Source organism: Camelus ferus, chromosome 7 (genome assembly GCF_009834535.1).
Source record: "Camelus ferus isolate YT-003-E chromosome 7, BCGSAC_Cfer_1.0, whole genome shotgun sequence".
In the NCBI taxonomy this organism is placed as follows: Eukaryota; Metazoa; Chordata; class Mammalia; order Artiodactyla; family Camelidae; genus Camelus; species Camelus ferus.
In genome coordinates, this window is record NC_045702.1 from 16585730 (window position 1) to 16610614 (window position 24885).

The following is a 24885-nucleotide window of genomic DNA, read 5'->3' on the forward strand; positions in this document are numbered from 1 at the left end:
ACATTTTGAAAAAAGCTGTGTTAGATGGTGACAGCTCAGGAAAGTGAATGACGAGATTTTTAAAAATGTACTTTGCAAATGAGGAAACATGTCAGATCAGTTAAGAGACTTTCCAAGTCCATTTCACTAATCGGTGACCAAGTTAGGAATGAAACTTAGCTCTCCCAACCTCCCAAGCCTGTGTTTTTGGTTTCAATCTTCCACACTTCCTAGCATCCATTGTCTTCATCTCCAACTTATAATATGCATTTGGAGAGCCATGTTTTTTCGTGTTTTATCTTATCTAATGATACTACTTCTATACCATTTTGTTATCACCTCGTATTCTTCTAAAATTTCCAAGATTTATATTGTTTCTGATCTAAACTGATTATCTCATTGCTTATGACATCCATTTGACTTATATCAACATTTAAACAACCTCATCTTGGCACTTGCCCTCTGATCTTTAGCGTCTTACTGCCCACCCCCACCCCCCGCCCCTAACCTTCTCTTGTGAGACAAGTGCCTCAGAAGATCTTTCCAGTGCATTCCCTGTGCCCCCCTCTGGGATTGACACTGTCAGAGATGCAATAAAAACACAAGAACAGTAACTATTACTTGCCATTTGTTCTCCCTAATCTATGAAGTTGATAGAGTATCTATTATGAATATTCCCTTTTATAGAGTGGAGACAACATTGGCTCAGAGAGGTTAAGTGTCTTTCTCAGAGTCACACAGCAAATACTGAACTCAAAGTCTCCTTGTTCTAACTCTTATGCTCTATCACCAGGACATGGAGGTCTGCTAAACTGAGATACCTGCAAACTGGCAGGAAAAAGACATCAATCCAAGAGCTATCCATGCACATTGGATATTTTTCTCACATATGCAGTCTAGATTTTCAAAGCATATACTGAAGTTTCTAGAATCTTATCATTCAGTTTATTATCCTCTAGATTCTCTCCATGGCCACCCACTCACACATATTTTTTTCCCCTAGTTGTGACAGACAAATTTCAGAGAAATGTATAATCTCTGAAGCACCTTCCCCACCCCTCCTCTTGTGGTTCTGCAGGAAGACATCTTGGCCTGCGGAATCCAAATTCAGGGGCTCCTTCCAACATTTTTATTCGCTCACTGTTCAATCAGTTTACACAGGGAAGTTGGTTTGGTGCTCTCCCTCCATCCCACGGAATGAGCTTGCCGTCTGGTTCCTCCTGCCCCAGCGGCCACTGCTTGGGCTGCCCGTGGAGGCAGTGGTTCCGGGCAGCTCCACAGGGCTGGGCACAGGGAAGCTGTGGCCAAGCCTTCCAGGAAGTTCGAAGCAGCGATGTCTGTAGCAAGATGCACAGACAGCATTTTGCAGGTCCCGTGGTCCTTTCACCAATTTATCTTCACCCACCCTGGGTGGAGCCAGGCTGACAGCTAAGAGCACAGGCTCAGGGTCAGAATCCCCACCCCAAAGCCAGGCTGAGCCCCTGAACCAGCCACGTTACCCAAAGCCTCAGTTTCCTCAACTGTTAAAAGGGGATAATAATCATATTTGCTCTGTTAGGTTGGGGCTGCTTACGTGAGATAACATGGAGGTGCTCAGCCCAGAGCTCTGCACATAGGGGCTCTCCAGGAACATTCATTTTTATTTTGCTGTTGTTTCAAATTTTCCTATTTTCCTCATCTTACAGATCATTTCAGAAACCCTCAATAGACACATGGCCCCTCCAAGTGTTCCTCCTCACCCTGCCTCCAGGCCTCTACTCCAGCCAGGGTCTCAGCCCCTGCTCCCCTCAGCAAACGGGGCCCCTGCCCTGTCACTCCTGAGTTCCTTGCTGTGTGGTTCCTCCGAGACCCCTCCCTTTCAGCTCAGAACTTTCCTGCCTTCTTTCTCTTCCAACAAAGCTCCCTCTTTTGACATCCCAGTTGCCAAGACACTATTTTCTGCTAGGGACCAACAAAAATGATGGAATTGCCAAATCTGAGGATCTGGAAGGCTTTCAGAGATGGGTAGTTGACCCCAGCACCCAAGGCCGGCCCGCCCGCTCCCAGGCCCTGCTGGAGATCCATCATCCAGCCCATCACTCCAGGAATGCCAGCTCATCTCTTCCGTTTCACTTGGCTGGGCCAGACTGCCAATCCATTGATCCATTTTCCTATAGCTTCCACCCAGGACTTCAGGCTCTGGAGCCACATAGAGTAACTTTTTTAAAAAGCTGGAGGCTACAACCCTCCAGCTTCTGCAACATTTCCCATGTAGCAGGGTTTCAAGTCCCCGGCCCATCCGAGGCCCCTTTCAGTCAGACTAACTGGGTCCCTCTCTGGGGTGACACATCTGGAGTGGCAGGCTGAGCCCAGGTGTGGGCAACACTGCATCTGCTTCCATGAGAGTTGCTTCCCAGGGCCAAAGTGCTGCCATTAATAACCCATTATCCAATTATTCCCCTTGAATTTACCAAAATCTATCTGAATTCTTATAACCCTATAGAGTAGTAAGTCTCATAAGTTTAAAATATACTGGATGAAAAAGGGAACTCCTTTTATTTGATCCAAAAAATTAACTCCTCCAAGTATTCTGGAGCATGGCAAGCAATTTCAGATTTTACCCTCCTCAAACCCCTTCTTCAAACCCCCCGCTCTGTTGTGTGCTTACCTTTATTGATGGGACTGAGGTCTCCCCCACTGGGCTGGAAGCTCTGTGTAGGGAGAGACCCACGAGAGCAGCCCCGATGCCCCACACCGGGCCTGGGGGCTCCTAGGGACCCTGAGGAATGAATGAAGGGACCACTCCTACAGACTGATCCCCCTCCTCTGGTCCGACTCCATCTCCTTCCCTGCTGTGTGTCTGACAATTAGGAATCCTAGACCTGAAGTCCCAGGCTGGGGCAGCACCCAGGGGCCAACCCTGTTCCCAGCGAGGTCTCACGGCAGGGCCCTGGTCTCCAGGTACAGCATGAGAGGCCAAGCGGGCATTCTAGGAGCATCTTCAGGGAGAAACCAAGTCAAAGAGTTGGTCAGGCCCACCAGAAAAGTGGTCAGTCCAAACAGGCTGGCCAGAGGGGAGGACCCCGGTGCACCAGCCAACGGGATGGACCTGAGAAGCCATCCGAGGCTACGGCTGCAGCAGTGACAAGCACTCTCCGAGGTCTGGGCGGTCCAGGCGTTGCTAAGCACGTCCCTGAACCGGACTCTGTGCCCACTGCAACCCTATGGAGGAGGGTTAGTACCATCCCCATTGATTGCTGGGTGAGAAACTGAGGCTGACGGTTAAGTTGGCCATGGTTGCACAGCTGGTCAGTGGTGAGAGACAAATTCAGACTGGGCGGTGCGACTCCGGTGTGCTCCCAAGGTGGAAGTTTGAAGTGGCAAGCAGGGGGAAGATCCCCGGAAAAATTCCCCAGGCTTTCTGTACAGAGCTAGACTTTAGACAACGTTCCAGAAGCCATGGCCTTAGGCTGGGTCCTGGAAGGTTAAACATACAGCCACGAGCTGACATTCAGCCTGCGTCTCGCAGGGCTTCCCTCAGGGACATCGCAGGGTCCCCAGTGATCCCAGGGTGAACCAAAGGAAAACAAGAGGCAAGAGGAAGCTGCTCCCTGCCATCCCACCCCAACACGCTCTCCTCAGCAGAGCCCACAGGCTGGGGGAGCCCAGAACAGCGGTCTCACTTCCACCCGCCATCAGAGACTAGAGTTTCAAATCCACACACACTGAGCGAGAGGCCAGGGTGGATCAGTCCAGGAGGCTGACCGACAGTTCTGATGACACAGGCCAGGGACTGGATGTGGCGTTTTCTTTGACTCTATTTCACTCTTTTCAACTTGTCAGGCCATTGCTCTTACAAGAACCCTCAGGACCAAAGGCTCCTTCCTTGGCTACACACATAGAAAGCCTCACCCTGTGTTTCCTGGCTTCCCTGGCCATAAATCAGTTTTAGGGCCTCTGAGCCTAAAACAGTCACCTAATTATAAAACATATGTTTGATTATAACACGATCCTTCCACTAAGACTACTCATCAGAAAGGAAATGCACAGGGGTATTAAGAGCTTTCTGAAATGAGTTCCAGACGTTTTTTGCTTTAATTCCATATTATTGTTGCCCAATTTTTAATGTATCTTTTTAAAAAGCCACTAGGAAAATAAGAAATCTAGGGGTCCAAAGACTGGAGCAGGTTGACCAGGCCACCCTTGCCTTGACCTGAAAGGTCCTGTGGGAACTTACAGGGCAGTGGCACTGCCTTGAAAAGACCCCGACGGTGCCCCTGTTTTTGCTGGAGTTTAAGTCCATTTCCTCCTGCCCAGTCCTTAGCAGAAATTAAGAACACTTGGGCACCATGACATTTTCAGCGAACTTTGCAGATACACTCATTGGTCTCACCAGGACCTCAGAGGTAGCACCCATTGGCCCAGGGACGGTCTCAGAGCAATTGTTCTTTGAGAAGAATCCAGAGGCGGCTGGGGTCTGCGAGAGAAGGTGGGTAGGGGGATAGGCAGCCTGGGCCAGGGAGCCACCATCCTAAACTCAACCACAAAGACCGCAGTGCAGAGCAGTGGCTGCCTGTGGGCCCGAGCCTCCCCAGATGCTCAGAGGGGTTGAAGGTCAAGGCCAAGGAAGATGAGGAGGCGGAGAGTCTCCGCATCTAGAACACTGAGGAAGAGAAAAACCTTCCTTTCCTGCTCATCTTTGCTTGGCCTTGTCACAGCCTCTGGAATGGGGCAGATGGGTTTTCCTCCCGACCCTGTGAGCCTCTGTTTCTGCCAGGCTCCATCCTCTCTCTGCCTACCGACCTTGCCCACAAACCCCTTTGGCCTCAGTTTTCTCACCTGTGAAATAAAAACTCAGTGAGATGAGGCACTGAAACCCACCCTGCGCCTGCCCCCACAGGGCTGGGTCAGTAATACGCAGTGGAGCTACGGAACTTTCCCTTCCCACAAGGACAGTGCTGGTTTTCTCTGCTCCCGCCACCAGGCTGGGCTCGCTTTCCCTCCCTGACCTTGTACGCACATCTCCCCATCCCCGCTTCCCACCCCTCACTCAGGGCCTTGGCTCTGGGGGAGACAGAGACCAGCTGCACAGGCATCAGCTGGCATCCGGGGGATGCAGAGGGGGGGTGCTTTGTCCCAGCGCGACTCTCCTCTGTCATAAATGCACACGTGGGTCTGGCATTTGTGGGCAGATACACCAGCTCCAGCATGAAAGCCGCCAGCAGCCTGTGTCTCCTAGTGGAAGTGGAAGCCTTGAGAGATGGAGCTGGAGGCGGCAGCTGGCCTCCCAGACCTCTTTCCTGCGTGGCAGCTTCAGGGAGCCCAGCCTCCCTTGTCTGCTGGGAGTTCATCCCACCACTTCTGGTCCTGGACTCTGCAGGGCTACGAGGCTCTCAGCCCATGAGCTCCTGCAGGCCCAGCTGCCATCACCCCATCACTAGCAGGAAACAGGGCCCCACAAACAGGTCCTGCTGAGCTCAGCTACGCCCACCCCCTCAGGGCTGCTTCTCTGCCCCAGGTGCCCGAGATTCCCTCCCTGCCCCCCACAAGTGCCCCCACCTGCTCTGTGGCTATAGACTTGGCCCCAGACTCTCTGCACCTATGATCCTGCAGAAATCCCTCCAGCCAGCTGGTCCCACTCAGGGTCTCCTGGTGTGACACTACCCCTCTGGCACCTGGAAGGACGCCAGTCTGTCCCCACCTAAGGTTAAGTCTCTTGGAGAAGCCTTACTACTGAGCAGGGGGAAATGCAACCAGGCGGTGAGGCTGATGAAGGCCGTCTGACACGAAGCAGCAGACACGGAAGACAAAAGAAACAAACGATTCCTTAAGATCCACGGCCAAAACAAGTTGCCGTAATTAACACGCGCCACTGCAGCCATCTATGGGCTGCGACGTGGAGGCACAAGCTGCAGAGAGCACGCACTCCAATAAAACGGCAACAAACGGTGCGGCTGTGATGGAACTTGTTTCAATTTTGTTCCAAAACCTTGTTTAAGTGCTTTTATTGTTTCTATGTGAAAGAACACAAATGCTTTTTGAAAATTGCTTCAGCATAAGCCTCACCTTCCCTGGAAAGTCTTTCCGATCCCCCAAACCCCCACCCCAGGCAGGTCCCATGGCCCCCAGGATGGCTCCTCCATGTTCCCACGGCCCACGCTTCTCTCCATCAAAGCCTCGGCACCAGGGTGTCCCCGGGGCAACTCTGCCTCCAGGGACCGAGCACTGACCATCTCCACCACCCCTAGGACCATGCCAGGTTCACAGCAGGCACGAGGGGACGCATGGCCCAGTAGAATGATTGACAGGGCATGGAAGGGGTAGGTTGTAACATCAAGGGGACCCTTGTAGGACAGAAGAAATTCTTATTAGAAAGGATCTTGTTAGGAAGATGCTGAACATAAATACATCTGTTAAAAAAAAAGCATAAAGGTAGGAACACATTGAACAGGATCTTTTTTTCATGCAGGGAGGGGAGGGAGGGGTGACTTGCCCTCCTGTGGTCACAGTCACCCTTCTGGGGTTTTTTCCACACGAAAAGAACAGCCCAATAGCAGAGGTAAGAAAGCCAAAAGTTGGGCCCAGGTGGGACGGGATTGAAACCCCCGAGGCGTTGGCAGCTCGGTCCTGGTGAGCAGCGGCGGGCCACAGGGGGCAATCCCAGCGGAAGCCTTTGCTGGATGCCTGGGGTCCACATCAGCTGGCCCAGTAGATGGGGGAAAAGGAGGGGAGGGGAGCCTTTCAGCCTCCCAGTCCATGAGACCCTCCCCATTCCATGAGAGGTGGAGCGTGTGAATCTTGTTTCAGGAAAGCCTCCCTGTGACCTCCTCTCCCCTCCCTGCCAGGCACGTGAGGGAAAGAGGATGGTATGGAGTAGCTAGTTATCTCCCCAACGCCAGCCCCAGAGAGGTGAGCCCCCCGATCTGTAATATGGTAAGAGGGGAAGGATCTGCCAAGCCCCTCCTGGGAGGCCTGGTGGGGACCACCTGCAGGCCGTCTGGAGCCTGACTGTCCGGCCTTGGTGGCCCCAGCCTGCACACAGCAGACCAGAGGCTGTGGCATCAGTGCAGTGTCTCAGCCACTTTGAACAGCAACCGGCTATCCAGGCTCTGAGGCATGTGCCATCTGTGATTTACTAAGTCCCCTCCCACCCTCAATTTAATTAAAAACAAAACAAAAAGAAAACACCTTTCCTTCTCACAAACCTCTTTCTTATTTATCTATCTTTATTTGTCTAAACCACTCCCCCAGCTCCCAGAAAAAGGGAGGGATGCTGTTTTGTGTACCCAGGCCCACAACAGTGGGGAAACATATATTAGCTATTTCTCAAGGGCCCATTTTTCTTAGCTTTGCCACTGTGGAGGCCATTCTTGGCAAGGAAGCCTGGTCACTAAAAGCCACCAGCTGCAGAAAAGGGGGCAGGGCTACAATCGCGCCAGGTGGAAGAGGTGAGGAAGAGGTCGCGGTAGAGAGTAGGAGGCGGCCCCCAGACCAACCCCAGCTCTCCCAGTGTCTGGCTGTGTGGCCTTGGGCAAGATACCCAAGCTCCAGAAACCTGTCTCCTCCCATGCAAAGTGGGATCTTGTGAGGATCAGAGAAGACGATGGGGAGGCGCTCTGCCTGGTTCTTGGCGGACAGAAGAGTTGAGGCAGGTCTCCAAGGACCAGCTGCGGCTCGGCGTCAGCCCCCGCTGCATCCTCCAGGGTTCATCTTCTAGTTTCTCCCACCCTCCTCTGAAGGACAGGGATAGGGGCTTCTCACCGGCATCTCCCCCAAGACGGCCCCAACTGAATTCTTAATTCTCATTGAACGGCCATTTCCATCTCTCCTGAGATGACCCCATGCTTGCAGCTACCACTCAGTGGGTCACACATATGTCAAAGTAGAAGAGTTATAAACCGAGCTTCCCAAGAAAACTGCTAGATGGCACTGACAAGGAATCCTCCCTACAACCTTTCAAGGTGTGGTTCCTCCCCATTTTACAGATGAGCAAACAAGGGCAGAGTGGCTTAGTCACCTGCCTGTCTTCCAGCTGGATCTGGGCAACTCCACATCTCCACTCTTCCTGTTTACCATTCGGCCTGCTGGTCATGAAATTCGAAATCTCAGGAGGTAATTATTTTAAAACAACCAGGTGAACTGCTCTTTAGACCTCTGTGTAACTTCAAAGCTTGCTCTTAACTAGGCTTGGGTTTATTTTAAAGCTTAGCTGGTTTTATAAATTTTTCTTTTCCTTCTTTTTTTTTTTTAAAGAGGAGTAAGTGAGAATTTCTTCTGGGCTGTAGTCACTCATCCAAACAACAGGGAACTTGTCTAACTTCTGGGCCTCTGCTCTTTTCTCTGTATCACCTTGTGACGGGTCTCCCAGTCATGTGCCCACTGAGAGCACTGGGCGACTCTCCTTTCCACTAAACTGGCCAACAGATGTGCCTCCCTTCCTGGCATTGGTTACTATCCGGTACCAGACTCCACTGAAGCCTCTGGACATCATTCTTGTAAAAGGAGATTTTTTTTTTCTTTTTCTTTCTTTTTTTTTTTTTTTTTTTCCTTTTAGCTCAGGCCTAGCCCTCCCCGCTTACATCCTGAGCTGTGAAAATGCACGGAGCAGGCAACAGAGAATTTTAAATGAGCTGGAAGAAAAAAAAAATCCTGCAACAATAAATCGCATCACAGTGGCGATCTCTATCTAACCAGAAAATTCTCAGCCCAGACAATGGCTCATTTATTTCCGACAATATTCAATACCATAGAATTCCAGGCCAACAAAAGGATTTCTACAGGTCCTTGGAGTTGGTTGCAAAGGGATTTAACCTACATAGAAAAGAGAGCTGTTCAATTATGGATTCCCAGGCGTGAGGGAGACCTTTGCAAATAAATGGTAAGGTGGTCTGCTGAAAATGGGGCTTCCCCCCGGGGAGCATCTCACCTCCCAACTGTGAGGCAGAGGCCCGGGGAGGGCATTCGGGTAAACATCTGGGTCGAGTTGGCTGCTGCTGCTGGTGAGCGAAGCCTGCTACCTGAGGAAATGGCCCCTCTCTCCCAGGCCCTCTCTGATGATACATTTTATAAACATCCAGGCAGGCAGCCTCCAAAGACTCCTGGGCTTTACAAACACATTTCAGATTCCATGGTCAGTGAGACTGTGTTCTGAGCACGGGCAGTAAAGAGGCAGGAAACAAGAGGGCAGGGAGGAGTCTGGAAGCAGCCTTCTAAATTTAACACACAGTTGCTTTTAGGCCAAGTGGATGAAAAATAAATTCCAGTGCTTAAAGCTCTTATCTTTGTTTACCATTTCCCCAAACAGTCAGTGACCTGGGCTCCGGCTTTTAGACTGAATTATCAACCAAGATGCACACAGGAATGAAGAATGGGGATGCCTGGGGGCTGGGCCAGGGGCATAAACGGAGCAAGCTGACCGCTCCCCACCTTCCCTTGACACTTCCTCTGCCTAGCAGAGTGACCCGGGATCTGATGTCACAGGCCATCCCTGGGTGGATGGAGGCGTGGTCATGATGCATTAGACCATCACAGAGGTGACAAGCACCCTGGGGTCGTCCACCTCCTACCTGTGAGGGATCCGTGAATATCCCACAGTGACCTTTTCAGATGCTTCTTAACAGTCTGAAAATCTCCAGTGGGCAGGGGGCTTGCCTGCTTTGTTGTCCAGTTCCCAGTCATTTGAAAATCCTTCCCTACGCTGAGTCAAAACCCCTCTCTCTGGACTGACCGTTGGGCCTGATTCCGCCCTCGGCAACTTCAGGAGCAGCACAACCTTCTCCTTTGTCACACACCTGCCACTCAGACAGGTGACAATGCCCTCATTTCTCCCCTTGGCTTGCTCTGTTCTCCTGTTCTCTCAGTGAGCCGCACAAAAGTGTGCCATTCCCACCTCACTCCCTCTGGCTCCATTCCTTGCTCCCTGCCTGTCCTTTTAACGCCACTGGATGCCGGCTGTGTCCTCACCTCCTCCCCCAGCTGACCAGTGCAATGGCCTTTCCAGTCCCTCTGCCACCTTCCCCTGGGCAGGCCTTGCGGTTCAGCCCTCAGCACTGAGCTTTTCTCTCCTACCTCCATCCCAGAGGATCCATCCTCCTCTGTGAGCTAAACTGAACACTGTCCCCTGCTGGGACCCCCAACACAGCCCTGCCAAAGCCACACTACTCCTGCAGGAGGCAGCCCCGCCCAGGTCGGTCCTGTTTCCATCTTCCTTCCAGCCACCCAGGAATGCAACCTGGGAATGCCTTTTCTCTCTTCATTCCCCGACCCCTTATATCTAGAGACTGGCCTCCCCGGCAAGTCTTCCTTTATGCCAATGACTGTACCAGCTGCACAGGAGAATCCCCTTGGGAGCTTTTAAAACTGTACTAATTCCTGTGCCCAGTCCAGAGCGATTAAAATGGATTATTTCAGGGTGGGGCCCAGTGTCCAGGGGGAGAATCACGGCTTATACTGCTTCCCTTTTCCCATTCTGACAGCTGACACGGTCATCAGAGCTCATCACTTTTGCCTGGACTGTTTTAACAGTCTCCTGTTTTATTGCCCTATTTCTCCCAATTTTTCCAACTATCCATCCGACGTGTCATTATCGGATCACAAAAGACCATTTTTAGTATGTTACCTCTACTCATCGAAAACCTTCAGTAGCTCCCTATTACCAAAATAACAAATCTTTGAAGGAACAAGTAGATGGTTTCCCAAATACATACTAAATTTTATGGTATGGGACTGCATCATATCTCCTCTTCCCCCCTTTTCCTCAACCCAATACTCTGCTAAGCTCACGTTAGGGACTCAATATCTATCTGGGGAGAGAATGAACAACAAAAAAAAATTTCTCGGCAAATAACTCTATATGCTGTCTCCCCAGTGCAGAGAAAGTAGCTGGGTGGGTGACTTAACTATTGTTTACTTAAGGGCTTATTTCTTTAAACATCACATACAATCAAATATGAATGACCCATGCCAATAGAGACAACCGAATCCTAAATATTGCAAAGTAGTAGATAAGTCAACAACTCAAATCTGTTTTATGCTTATGAGTGCTTGTGTCTGATAATTGAGACAGTTCTTTAAAATCAGGTAATTAGATGCCGTATTTGTTCCTACTCCCTCCTTCCCCCATCCACACAATAGGACTAAATAGCTCAGCTCCCAAAATAATGCACTATTTTTTCTCTCAACCCTTTCCTGAAATAGAGACAGTGGTTAGGCTCAGCACACTGGACAGGGCAGGTAGGGAGATGGGTGGAACCCACAGTGAGAGTAAATAGAGGGGACGGGGGTCAACGAGCTGCCTTTCAACTGATTCACCATTAAATTTTAGGCAGGACATACAACCAGTTGATAAAACTATTTGCAGTATCTACTAAAGCTGACCACACACATCCCTTCCGACCCAGCAATCCCACTCCTAGGTATATACCCACCAGAAACAGGACTTCTGTTCACCAAAAGCCACTTATAAGAATGTCCGGCTTTACTCATCCTGGCCCCCAAAGTAGGGACAACTCAAGTGTCCACCCACCACTAAGGATGAAGAGAGGTGGAGTGCCCCACAACGGTGGGAATGGACACACTACAACTCCACACCACACCACGGCCAGGTCTCAGAGACACAACAGTGAGCACGAGAAGGCATGTGCAAAAGCCTACACTCTGGATGTTCCAATTATACAAAGTCTTTCAGAAGGCAGAAGTCATCCCTCGTGCTAGAAGTCAAGATAATGCTTACTCTCCGGGGGGCTGCGATGGGGAGGGGCCGGAGGGGCCCTTGAGAGTGCTGGGAATGGTTTGTGTCTTCGTCCCGGTGCTGGTTACACATATAGGCTTACTTTGTGAAAATTCACGGAGCGCTACACTTTTGTGTGTGTTCCATTTTCTGGCATGCATGGTATTCTTCCAGAAAATGTACAAAAAGAGAAGAAGGGAGGAAGGAAGGAAGGGAGGGCTGAGGGAGGAGAGGGGGAGAGGAGGAGGACGGTGGAGGCAGCAGTGCACGATGGGGACTCCTTGGACTTTGAAGAGCCGGACTGAGTTCTGACTCTGCCACGTACTAGCTGTGCGACCTTGGACAAGCCACCAACCTCTCTGAATCTGTGCTCTTTCCATCTATAAAACAGGCAACAAAAACTGGTGTGTGTGTGTGTGTGTGTGTGTGTGTGTGTGTGTGTGTGTGTGTGTGTGTGTGTGTCCTCTCCTAATTACCTTTCCTAAGGTAGGGATGCAAGTCTACATCTACATCTGCCAAGTTCCTTAGACTAGCACGCCGGACCTTCTGGAAACTGGCCAGGCAAGCCCCATCCCCTATCGCTTCTCGCTCCAGGGCTGGAAAGGACCCCAACTCCTTAAGAAGTGGTTCTCAGGGAAGCCAGGCCGGGCTCAGCCTCACCCCGGGACTCAGTGCTCCAGCCTGGAGACCAGCCGCCAGGGGACAGTGGACTTTTCTTTCGGGTTGGCGGGCAGAAGGGCAAAGCCACGTTTTCCACAGCTGGGTTTCATCTTATAGTCTCTGTGCCCTGGAGAATGAGGGCTGTCTGCCCCTGGGGTCCCGAGGCTAGAGCACGTGCTTCACGGGCCCGCACGTTCCAGCTTCCACAGGGCGAGGGCTGGCGAGCTCCCATCCACTTACACACTCGGGGGCCAGTGCCATGGCGGTGAGCACTGAGCAGTACTGTCTGCTGCTGCTGCTGCTGCTTCTTGAGGAAAACAAAACTGAGGCTACCCCTACTTCTATTCCCTTTAGGAAAATAGGAAAATAGTCATTTTTCTATTAGGCCCCTGAACCTCCAGGAAGTTTTTTTGAAAGCATTGACATTTTTATTTTCTTCTCTTCATTTATACCCCACATCACATCAGCACACACCCAGTCTGTGTAGGTGGGAGTGACTCGGGGTGTGGGTGGAGCAGCTTTCAGAGAGAATGGGACACGAAACTGAACGCAGCAAGATGAGAAGGCGGCAGTATTTCCTACTTGAACGGGTTTAGCAATAGATTTTCCATAGAGTTCCCTCAACTGTCAGGTTTATCCACTGCATGTAAATGTTGGTTTACAGATCCCAAACTAAATGAGAGACAAAGAGACGAAGGAACTTAGAAGTCAAATTAGCAGATACTGTCCAGAGAAAATCAAATACAGATGAAAACATCTCCCTGAAAATTAAAGAACTCTGGATTGAGAACGTAAACCATGAGGCAAAAACGCCGTTTACTTTTTTATTTCTATTTTTCCCCAGTATTTAAGGTTTGATAGTTCCCAATTTTAAATACTATTACACATTGAATATTTATTTTCAACCGTCTAAGAACACAAAGACATGTTTTAAGGAATCAGTCCCAGCCGCAGTGAACTCTGCAGGACCGTGGAATGGCCTTCCTCCCTGACACAGCCTTATAGGGCGGTTTACTACGAACATCAGAGCGCCTCGCGATGGAACACGCTCCCTGCCACCAAACGTTCAAACAGACGTACTGTCTGCTTGTCTGTTACCTGAGTTTCTCAACACTTTTCACCTTTACCATCTCAATGGCCCAGCCCTGAGAGTGGGTGGAGAAACATCACGACCCCAGCTTGCAGACCAGGTGACCTGTTGATGTTGTCTCGGCCACTGGCCCAAGGCCAGGGCTGCTGGGCAACAGATTCAGGACGGAATCCCTGGCAGGACCTGGTGACCACCCCGAGGCAGGGCCCAGATCAGGGAGAGAGGCAGCTGAGGGAGGCAGCCTTGTTGGATAAGAGGCAGGACATGTTGGTTTTAAGGTCCTGCCAGTTCTAATTCTGGGTAACTTGGCTTGAGCAACAGAAGTCAGGGAGGACCCCTGGGGATTGATTTTTAACATCATCTTTTGGAAACCTAGATGCTTAAAGTCTCAGGCCCCCCAGGTTCCCCAAGGCTAAGCAGCCCCTCCCCGGCCCTTCCCAGCGCAGACAGAGGCCTGAGGATGCCAGGGTGACAGCACGGCGGTGGCTGGACCACGAAGCACAGCCAGGGCTTCCAGCCACCTGGCCTGCAAGGACACTGCTTCTCTCCAAGCATCCGTGGTGAGCTCGCCAGCCTTTTCTTCCAAGGAAAAGCACTTTCTTGATGAAGCCTCCTTTCCTTTCAATTCTCCCTCCGCAACATTTTTTGGTTAGTTTTTTTCTAGCTGGCAAAGAAAAGTACACAGCACCCACGGAGCGTAACTCCCTCTTCCCTTTCCTATCCTCACAGCACCCCACCCACACGTGCCAGGCCCACCCCGCCTCTCACTCCCGCCCTGGTCCAGGTTGCCCTGCATGGAGCCCTCGGTCTTCTGTGCCTGGAATATTGCCCTCCATCCTCCAAGACGCCCATCAGAACAGCTCCTCTCCACTCAGCCGTTTTTAATTGTTTAACACATCTGAGATTCTCTACACACTATTGTTATTTAAATTTCTACTTAGTACTTTAACTTCTTATGAAGGAAAACTTTAACCTGCCCAAACGGAAAGAACACCTGAGTGAACCCCATGCACCCATCACTCAGCTTCAACAAGCACCAGCTTATGGCCACTCTTGTTTCCCTGCCCTCCCCCGCTGCCAATTTTTAAAAAAAATCCCAGACATCCTGTCATGTCGTCTGTAGGCATGTCCGTGTATATCTCTAAAAGAAAAGAGCTCTTTCCTAAAGCATGACCACCATACCATCATCACATTAAAAGCCAAATGAACCATTATTCCCTAAGCACATCAAATACCCACTCAGGGTCCAAGGTCCATGATTGAGTCATAATTTTGCTTTTAGATCGGTCTGTTTGAACCAGCACCCAAACCAGCCCACCCACCAGCCTTTTCTTATTCATCCTAAACATCTCAGTTAGACACCATTTCCTCTTGGCAGCTTCCCCGATCCCAAATGCTGGGTTTGCGCCCCTCATCTGCTCACCCGTGGCACTTGTGCCGCCACTCGGTAACCTGCATCCCTGGTTTGCATCCTGAGACAGACTGTAAATTATCCAAGAACACATCGGTGCCTAGTGCAGCGCCCGGTGAGCAGTATGCGCCAACTCTGTGTTGAACGAATATTAACGAGTGAGCTCCCAGACAGGACTGGTTCTCCTGGCCCCCACAGCCCACTCTGTAACATGCTCCACATTCAGTACAGTGACGCTAGGAAGTCTGTTTCCCCAGAGAGTAGAGACTTCATCTGGGGATCCCGGACGGCTAGCCCAGCACCTGACACTGGGAGGGGTTGGATTTTCTACTCCAAGTTCCATCTGTATGACTCTGGGTTCACAGTCTTTCCTCTCTGGGTCTCACTTCTCTTGTCTCTCTAATGAAGCGTTTGGATTCATGATTCCAGGGGCTTAGTTTGTGATGCCGAGTAGGGGCCCGGCCTTGTGGGGAGTCCCCATTTGCCATACACTTGCTGCCCTCTGCTGGCAGGACTGGCTCAGGACTCCTCTGTCCCCGATTTTCCTGCAGGCCAGCAAAACAAGGTCCAGAGGGGTGGACTGGAGTACAAGTGGGTAGGGGCTTTAACTGCATTGCCTTGCCTGGGTCTGGTTCAAACGTGGAGGCCTGAGCCTCCCCCAACCCCATCCATGTGTATCTTGAGCCCAAAGTTTAGAAGCACCATGAAAAACTCATGAGGGGAAACATAGAAGACAACTTGACTCTGTAATACAAATTTCCCTTGGCCTGTCTTTAAAAGTTCTCTTTCAGATGTTGACAGCTTCCCAGCCAGACCATTTTGTCTGAGGAACCAACAGCATTGACTCGTTAGGGACAGTACTTCCAGATCTGGTTTCTTTCTCTTTTTGAGATATAGTTCTAAATTTTGGTAGTGTTTCCTTTCTTATTTTTATTTTTTTTACATTTCTGCATTTGTTAAGACCCCTTTGGTTGCAGATAACAGAATTCAACTGTCGCTAACTTAAGCCAAAGATGAGAACTTGCTGGAAGGGTACTGAGATGCCACCACCCACAGGGCTACTTGCCAGGAGCAGACAGCTAACGGGACACCAGGAAACGGTCTCTGCCCTCTGCCTCTGCTCTCTGCACATCTAATTCATGGCTTCTTTCTCATGGCCAACGGGTGTTTTCTGCTCATTAATCCACAAGGCAGAATGTGGTCACCAACAGATCATGACTCACCTGTGCTCAGCTTCCACCTGCTGGAGAAAAATGCCATTTTCCTCTGCCTCTGATCCAAATTTCCAGACTGATGCCCTCGCATCAGGGGCCCCTTCTTGGACCAATCAAACATGGCCTGCAGGGCTGACTATATAATCTGCTGGACCTGATGCAAAATGAAAAAAGCAGGGGAAAGTGCCATTAACGGTACATGTAAAGGTTCTTCCTTTCTTCTGTCATCTCGTAAATTATTATGGTGTTTTAAATTTTCTATTTAATGTTACTCTAAGTAAAGAAAACTGAATTTTTAAATTAATTTAGCATGAATTTTAGCACTCATCTCTATATCATGAAATGCCAGTTTTAAATGTTAATATCAGAGCATTTAACTCACATGCAGAATCACTGAAATTATGTAATTTGTATTTTGAGACTCATGAGCCAGAAGAGACAAACGCAAACCAAACTTGAAGACAAGGAGGAAGAGAGAGTGTACCAGGCTCCCCTGGGGCGTGGGAGCACCGGGTGGGCTGAGTCAGGCCCTCGCTGGTACCCAGGGGCTCTGTCCCCCTCCTGCCAGCCACCAGGCCCGTGCACATGGCGCAGCTGCAGCAGGGTCTAGGGAAGTTGAGCCAGGCATCTCCCCTTCCCACAGGCCCATCCCCCAAACCCACAGTAGGCTGCAACCCCCAAAGATATTTAAACCTTTGCCAGGACACATGTGGTACCTGGACCAGGGGTGGGCAGAGGCTTGCCTGGGCCAACACACAGCCACAGTGCTACCAGCCTGGGGCAGGAACCGACGACACCCTGCCTGCCCCGAGATGCTTCAGGGTGAAAGCATCCCATCCCTCCCCTCCCTGTGCCTGAGCCCAGACCCCGGCCATGGGAGGAGGACAACAGTTGTCAAAGGACAAGGCAGAGAGGGATGGCCGGGCTGCGCCCAGGGCACCAGAGGCAGGAGAGCAGGCAGCCAAGAACACGGCCTCGGGAGGCAGCCAAGGTGGGACCACTCGTGGGCAAGGCTCCAAGCCCCCAGTGCACACTCCACTGCCCCATCAGATTCCATTCCCCAAACACAGATTCAAAGATATGATGATTAAGAATCTCCAGATGGCAGCCACAGAGCACTGAACCCCAAGCACAGGGTCCCTCTCATTAGTTGCATGTTTACCAAGCCGGTCCTGGTGGCCTGGGATGGAGGTGGAAGTGTGGGGTCAAGAGATAACCTTCTGAAGGGACAGTTCCCAGAAATGAAGACAGAGAGCTTTGGAAAAACCAGTCATTTTCTTTTTAGCGGGGGGAGAGGGTTGGTAATTAGATTGATTTAATTATTTTCTAATGGAGGTACTGGGGATCAAACCCAGGACCCTGTGCATGCTAAGCACATGCTCTACCACTGAGCTATACCCTCCCCACCGTCTTCATTTTTTTATTACAGAGTAGAAATACTTCCCTTGTACTTCAAATTAATGAACATTAGACTGCACATGTTTTCTGCAGCCTGACTTAGGCTGCATCATACTGAATGGCTCTACTCTGATAGATGAGCTAAGACATTTACCATGGACGTCAAGACTCCACACGTCCTGTCCCATCACTCTCCCCTCTGCCCTTTCTGTCCCCACTCTGCTCCAGCCAGCTGGCCTCCTTGTCTTCCCCTAGAGCACAGACCACGTGCCCCCAGGCCCTGTCCCCTTGCTCCTGCCAGCCCTCTCTCATGGGGACAGCTTTTTGGCCCCACTCCAGAGTTTCTGTTCTGTTCTGGCATGTGATGTGGCCCAAGGATGTGCATTTCTCGGGTGACCTTGATGCTCCCATCCAGGGGGCTCTCTATTACAACCACTGGTTTAGCTCCCACAAGGGGCAGCCTTATGTTCAGCTGCTACAGGCTTGTGAATGGCTCTCTCTGGGTGGACGGGGCCTGCAGAATGGACTTGCCACAGGTGCTGCCCCCTGCTGTCCTGGGAGGGGGAAGACAGGAAAAAGCAAGCCTCCCAATTTGACGCCTCCTCTTTGATTAGCATTAACTGTTTAAAAAAATCAGCGAGGCTGTCACCTATCAAGCAGGGAACTCCCTCCAGCTCTCCAGAGAGTAGGGAGAGAGGACTGGAGGATTTGGGGGAAAATCGCTCCTCAGAAACCAGCAGAAAAGCTAATAAGCGTCCATAACCGTCCCCGAACTCATCCCACCTACAGGTGGGCCCGCATCCAGCTTCCCCATTTACCGTCTCCTCCTCAGGCCAGGGGTGAGGGCCAGAGAAGGGCAGTGTCGCCCCAGTGGAAGTTGTCTAGGCGGGGCCAGGGTCCCCAACACCGGGTCATGGAGATGTGCTTCTGCACACCTTCACCCCTACCGTCTCATTGCTGTTTTCCAGCTTTCTCTAATCTAATGGGTGACAACGGAAAACTCATGGTTTTAATTTGTATTTTCCACCACAGTAACTCGTATTTGTTCTTCTGTCTTGTGCCTCTTCATATCCTTTGACCTTTTTTCTGGTGAGTTTCTTTCCTTACTAATTTATCATAGCTCTGGTTTTTTGTTACTATTGATCCTTTATAGATGTGGCTTTTTTTTTTTTTTTTTTTTTTTGCTATTTCTTTGTCTTTTAACTTTATAATGTGCCAATGACTGCCATGTGACAACCTCCTTGAGCCTCAGTTTTGTCATCTAAGAGATGGGAGAATAACCTTCCCCTTGGTTTGCTGGAGGGTTAAATAAGAGAGTGTGTACGATACACAGCCTGCAGCACCATCAACTCTCAATAAATGTTACCGATGCAGCAGCTCCCACTGTTTTATGACAGACTTCTCTCTCCAACACTCAAAGACCCCAAGTCCCGGGCCCAGTCTACTTGTCTGATAATGGACAGCACCATGAAACAAGCACAACAGAATATACAGAATATTCTGCACAGCAGAGCATGCGAATGCTGGTCCAGTGCAATTTGGGTGATACCACTTTTCATTTTGTGGGGGGTTTCCACTTAAGCATTTGCAAAAGTTGGAAAAGACAGAATGCTGTGTGACTTGATCTAACACATCATCCTTCTTTGGTCACCACCCCTCCATCAGCCGACCCCTGAGTACCGCAGCCTCCAGGAAGGCCTGCCCTACCTGGACATGGTGATTGCAGAGACCTTGAGGATGTACCCACCGGCCTTCAGGTAAGCCTGCAGTGCCCTGCCCCGCACCCCAGGGCCCCTTCAGCATCACTATTTGGGGTCCTTGTTAGCCCTCAGTCTGTTGCCACCTGCGTTATGAAGAATGCTGGGCTCAAGTTCCTGGAGAGCAAGGTCTGAGTCTTGGGTTTTTATATCCCCTGGGACACCAGACCTCATGCCTTCCATGTGGTAACCACAGCGATAAATGTCCAGCCCATATTCCTATGTTAACTATCCTTTTAAAGCATCACTGGTCTTAATGTGACCTTCCTTCCCAGCCCAAGCCAATCTTTTTGGCCTCCTAGCCTTAGATAGCTTTTGCTACCCCCTGCCTTGTTCATTCATTCATTCAGTAACTATTTATTGAGGATCTACTCTGTGCCAAGTACTGGGAAATCAGCCAAGACACTTAAAATGCCTGCCCTTGGAGCTGACATTCCGGGGGTGGGGGGCCCATCCGAGGCCTGGGATGCACCTTCTGACTCTCCAACGATCCACACCTGTCCCGTCCTCGGAGCTCCAACCCAAGACTCACGACGCCACGAAGTCTAACTCAGCCAGGCCTCGCCTGCTCCTCCCTGCCTCTCCTCCCCGCCTCTCCTCCCCGGCACTTTTCACGCTAACTAGACTTCATATTCATATTTTTGGACACTTCTGAACCGCCCTGCAACGTTTCACCAATGTGCATCCAGTCACACCAACCTGCAGGTGTCTTGAGAGCAGGCATCAGGTCTTCTGCTTCCCTTGAACTCCGCCCCTAAACGAGGTGTTACTGAGCCAGGCTCGTTTGCCCCACGCACGGCAGGCCAAGCGCTGAGACGCTGAGGTTTGCAGCGGAGAAAAGATTTATTCACGGGCGAGGAGACGAGAGGACAAATCTCAAACCTGCCTTCCCTGCGGCAAGGGGTTCGGAGTCCTTTGGGACCTGTGCCGAGGTGTGGGGGGCGTGGGGAAAGGTCGTGACCGGAGACAGCAGAAAGGTGAGGCAACCGTAGCTCTGCGCAGGCGCAGCTGGGCCGCGGGCGCCTCCCCAGGCCGCCGGCCGGGGGAATGGCGGGGTCAGCGCGCTCTCAGGGTGGAGTTCGGGGACCCTCTGACGTCAGAAGGTCACCGAGCGGACACTCGCGCATGCCCCGTTGGAGGCTCGGTGGTCTTAACTGGTACAACTGGACCCAGCTGACTCCTGGAAAACGACTCGGGCAAACATCTCATTGTTTAGGCTACGTGACACCTGGGGGACACACAGGGGTTTTCGTGGCAACAATTAAAGCGCGCTTGATCGGTGAAGGCAAGTTTCATGGATCTGACTGGTGGTTACCCTCGGTTTCAGAGGCATCCCATGAGCACAGGGTCTTAAGTTGGGTCCCCAATCCCTGAGAGAGTTGCCAGTTTTCAGGTTCTAGACACAAAAGCAACACAAAGCATTAAACTGTATCTCATAAATTCCACCTTGCATCTCTATGGATTAATGTACCACATAAACCATATGGAGGTGCCTTTTGCCATTTTAAAAAGAGAAAACGTGGATGATTTGAAGGTATCTCAAAATTATATTCCAAACCAAAAACATCATAGAGAGTGCAATTGTAGAAATTGTCCAAAATGTCCAGGCTCAGAGCAAATATAGAACATTCCAGGGGTGCGAGTCAAATCACATCATCCTCACGCACACATGGTTTCAGTCTCCTGGTCCGGGAGCAGACAGAAACGCCAGGGCTCGCCTCATTGCTCTCCTGATGCCAGCGTTAAGACCTGATTCCACAGGCCCGCCCTGACTTCCTTGAGAGCCTCAGAGCAAACTGTCGTCCAATCTTTGTTTTTTAATGATTTATATCCAGCTTCCTTCCTAGGGAACTGTGGGCAGCTGCTCTACACGTGAAGTTCAAAATAAGACATTCAGCGATAAAAAAAAGAACAAAGGCTGTGTAAAGGAAAGAAGCCTTTACGGGACCCCGGAGGTGGCGATAGCTGGGGTCAGGCTTGGTTGCTGAGGCTCCTGGCAGAGAGGGAAGCCAGCTGAGCTGAACAGGCACGTTCTCTAGTGGGAGGAAAGTATATAAACTGATCAAAGACACATCATTTCCTAGAAGTAAACTCAATCAAGACTTCATCACATGAGACCTTGTATAAATGATGTGTTGAGTGACCAAGTGGACAGTCTCTTCAACACCAAACTTCTGCGGCCAGTTCTCCTGACCCTCTATAAACAGCAAAGTGTAAAAGGAAGTCAGGGAAGGCTTTGCTCGGGGCGGGGGGGGCAGGATGCTGGTGATCTCACCTGAGGGCAGGACAGAAACCAGAACATCTGGATGAATTTGTTAAAATTCCCACTATAGAAATATATAGAGCCTGTGCCCTGTGATGATAGAATGAGTCTAGACAGAAAGTCAGGACAGTTTCAGTCCTGCCCTTAGTTTACTGTGTGATGTTGGGTAAGTTACGAACTGCTCTGGGCTTCTGTTTCCTACGTGTTCAGTGGGCACGCAACACCTGCTCCGTCTACCCTGGACGTGCTGGGAGGGTCGGTGGGAGAGCTGATGTGGACACTCAGTGCCCCTGCAGGCGGCGTGCTGCGTGAGGTCTGAAGTGAAGAGCAAGAAACGCTGGGCTTGGAGGTGCACCGCCTGCTCCCATCCGGCTCCAGCCATGCTCTCCAGCCTGGCCTTCCGCCACACCTGCTCCACTGGTGTTTTTAATCATATCACTCCGCTGGCTTCTGTTAACAAACGACAGAAGTGGGAGAGGCAAGTCGTCATCATTCTCACCCAGATAAGAGCCAGATAAGATTTGCTTTGGCCCAGGCTTAGGATTTGGGGTTGAATGCAGGGAGGCTGAGAACTTTATCTTTTTTATTTGACTTTATTTTATTATTTTAATCTCAGAAAAGTGTGTTGGCTTTTTCCAAGCACGGACACACTTGACTCTTTTTTATCGATAAAAAAAACTTGAAATGGGCTTTGTGGAAAACATAGCAATTCTTGTTAAGGTGTTGTTAATGTGAATCCATGAATCTACGCAATATAACTCTGACCCTGCGTGCAGCCTAGTCTGGTCAGACAGGAGGCCCAACCACGTATAGAAAGGAAGGCCCTGTTTTCTGGCTTTCAGCGGGGCTTGCATCCAGGTCCAGCTATTTTTGGTAAAGATGAAAAAGGAGGAAGTCAGGTTATCGTCTTATTTGATCCCACAAAACTGAGGTTGCCCACATCGGAGCCCCCCACCTGCACCGATCTGAGCGAGGCTGTTTTGCGACTAGTTCCAAGCACATAATAATTGCATTAGTAGCTTAGGATCTGAATGGGGGCCCCACGGGTCTGGCCTTTCACGTTCCTGATGTATTAAAGGCTCATAACAGAGTGATGAATGCTGCAAGGAGCCACAGTTTACTCTTAATTTCTTTTATAAGTAGGACCAGGGTGTAACAGTAATTAGTGTAATAACTTTATCTCCTCTGAGATATTTAGGAAAACCCAGCTGTGCAACCTGAAGTAAAGCCAGCACAGATTATTTTTAACTTTTAAATAATTATTTATATTACCAGAATAATATACTTTTACTTAAAAAAAAAAAAAAAAAAAACCTAAGAAATGCAGAAGGTTCCAAAGAAAAATTTGGCACCCTGGTCCCCTACCGCTCTTCACCCCGGCCCCATCCCTTAGAGGAGCTAATAGAAGTTTAGGCATTCTCCCATAAACTTTATGTTTATATACAAACATATATAGTCTAGCCTTTTAAAATAAAACAGAAGTGGGATTATGTCATTGCCATTTGGTAAAATAAACAATCTGACACAGACAATGAAGGGGAACAGATTTTCAAACCCAAATTTCCTGTAGGGAAAGGAAAGGGATGGCCGAGGGCAATCTGGAGAGGCTCCAGTGGGAATGAAGGTGAAGGAAAGTGTGGCTGGGGGAGTGACCTGCAATGCCGCCACCGGAAGTAAGCCCTTCCGAGGCACCTGTGCACCCCAACACCTGGCATAGGGCGGGCTCTTCAGACTTGATGGGCAGCAAAAGGAAGGGATGGATGAACCTAGAGACTGCAGCGTCCTGGGCAGCGGAGGGTTGATGGTGGGGGCAGGTGGGGTGGGGTGTCGGTTGCCTTCTGGGTCACCCTGAGAAGAAGACTGGACCTCCTGGTCCCCAGCCTCATTCCACACTGCAGACTCAGACCCCCTTTGCCCACGCCCTCGAGCCACCCTCGAGCTCTCCAACTTGTCTCTGCTCTGCCTCGCGGTGGGGGTGACCCATGTGTCCCCGCAGGTTCACACGGGAGGCGCTGCAAGACTGCGAAGTGCTGGGGCAGCACATCCCCGCCGGCACCGTGGTGGAGACGGCTGTGGGCGCCCTGCACCATGACCCCAAGTACTGGCCGAGCCCTGAGACCTTTGACCCTGAGAGGTGAGTACCGCTCCTTCAAACAGGCCCTGAAGAGATGTGAGGGTGGAGGATTGGAGGCAGCTGCCAGGAGACACAGATTTAGTAAAGACTGTTTAGACTGTTGTCCCCAAACAGTCAAAAGTCATGGCAATGAGAGACATTTTCGAGGCATAATTTCCAAAGGAAATAATTGTACCATTTTTAAAAACCCAAAACATAATCCAGAGATTTAGCATTTCCCCAGCACTGCATGCAAGTAACAAGGCAATTTCAAATGGGTGTCCACTATTCGTTCAAGCCAAGAAACAGGACACATTTCAGGAACGCACTAAGTAGCAGAATATCATTTCCTTTTAAAAAATAGATGCCTGTCCGAAAACAAGAGCACCAAGTTTCTCCAGGAATTCGTGAGATCCAGTGATGCTAACATGGTGGACCCAGACCCCCTTCCTGTCCCCTGCATGGATCTGATTCATTGTCTAAATTTCATTTCTAGACTCAATTTAAAATGTCAGCATCTACAGCTCCTCCTTTCCAGAGCTGGTGGACATCCCTTCCTGGTGTGATCTGGCAGGTGGGGGCTGGCCAGGCAGCAGCTGTGTTTCCAGCTGTGTTAGTGGCTCCAACTTCCTGTTAATGCGGCCCCATCTCTACAACCCAGTCAATGGGAAACCGTGGGCGGTGGGACCTAGATAAATAACTCTTACTGCACACAGTTCCTGAATTATGGTAAAGATCAAGGGACATAAGTAGCCACCTACAGGGCTTACAGCATCACCTTTGAAAACAAAAAGTGCATTAATGTGATGTCAAAAGGTGGGTCGAGGGCTTCTTGGACCCATAAAAGTCCAGAGGGAGCAATAAGTGAGCTGCCTATCACAAAATAGGGGTTGTCACTTAGCATTACTGTCCCAGAACACATGTGGCAAATGCTGTCATTTTGGCAGCAGATAACAACAATTGATTCTGAAGGGCTTCCGGTGAGTCAAATAATGCCACCCCTAGGGGTTCAAGTTTCACTGCTTGAACCAGAAAAGCGGGTTTGGGCAGGGAGGCAGCTGCCCAGCATGGCATCAAGAGGCAAACTGGCAGGACGTGGCCTCCAGAGAGGGCTGGGGCCCAGGGACTCTTCTTGGGAAGTGGATGATGGCTGGCTGGATGGGTCACCCTCTGGCCGCGATGAAGTTGGAGCCATGGGTGAAGCGAGGGCTGTGGTTTCTTTGAGACTTTCATCCTGGGTTGTAGTGAGCCTGCAGCCTCATTGACAACACAGTGAATTCCAAGGAGAGGCAG

General features: G+C 50.4%; 1 protein-coding gene across 1 annotated transcript in view; it reads left to right on the top strand.

The window, feature by feature from the left end:
• The window catches only part of TBXAS1 (thromboxane A synthase 1), a 112835-nt gene that overhangs the window by 86463 nt on the left and 1487 nt on the right, over positions 1–24885 (top strand). Inside the window, exons 6-7 of the mRNA XM_032484365.1 lie at positions 19125–19216; positions 23476–23613. Of these exons, the coding sequence (XP_032340256.1) occupies positions 19125–19216; positions 23476–23613 (230 nt within the window). The remainder of the gene's footprint in view (positions 1–19124; positions 19217–23475; positions 23614–24885) is intronic.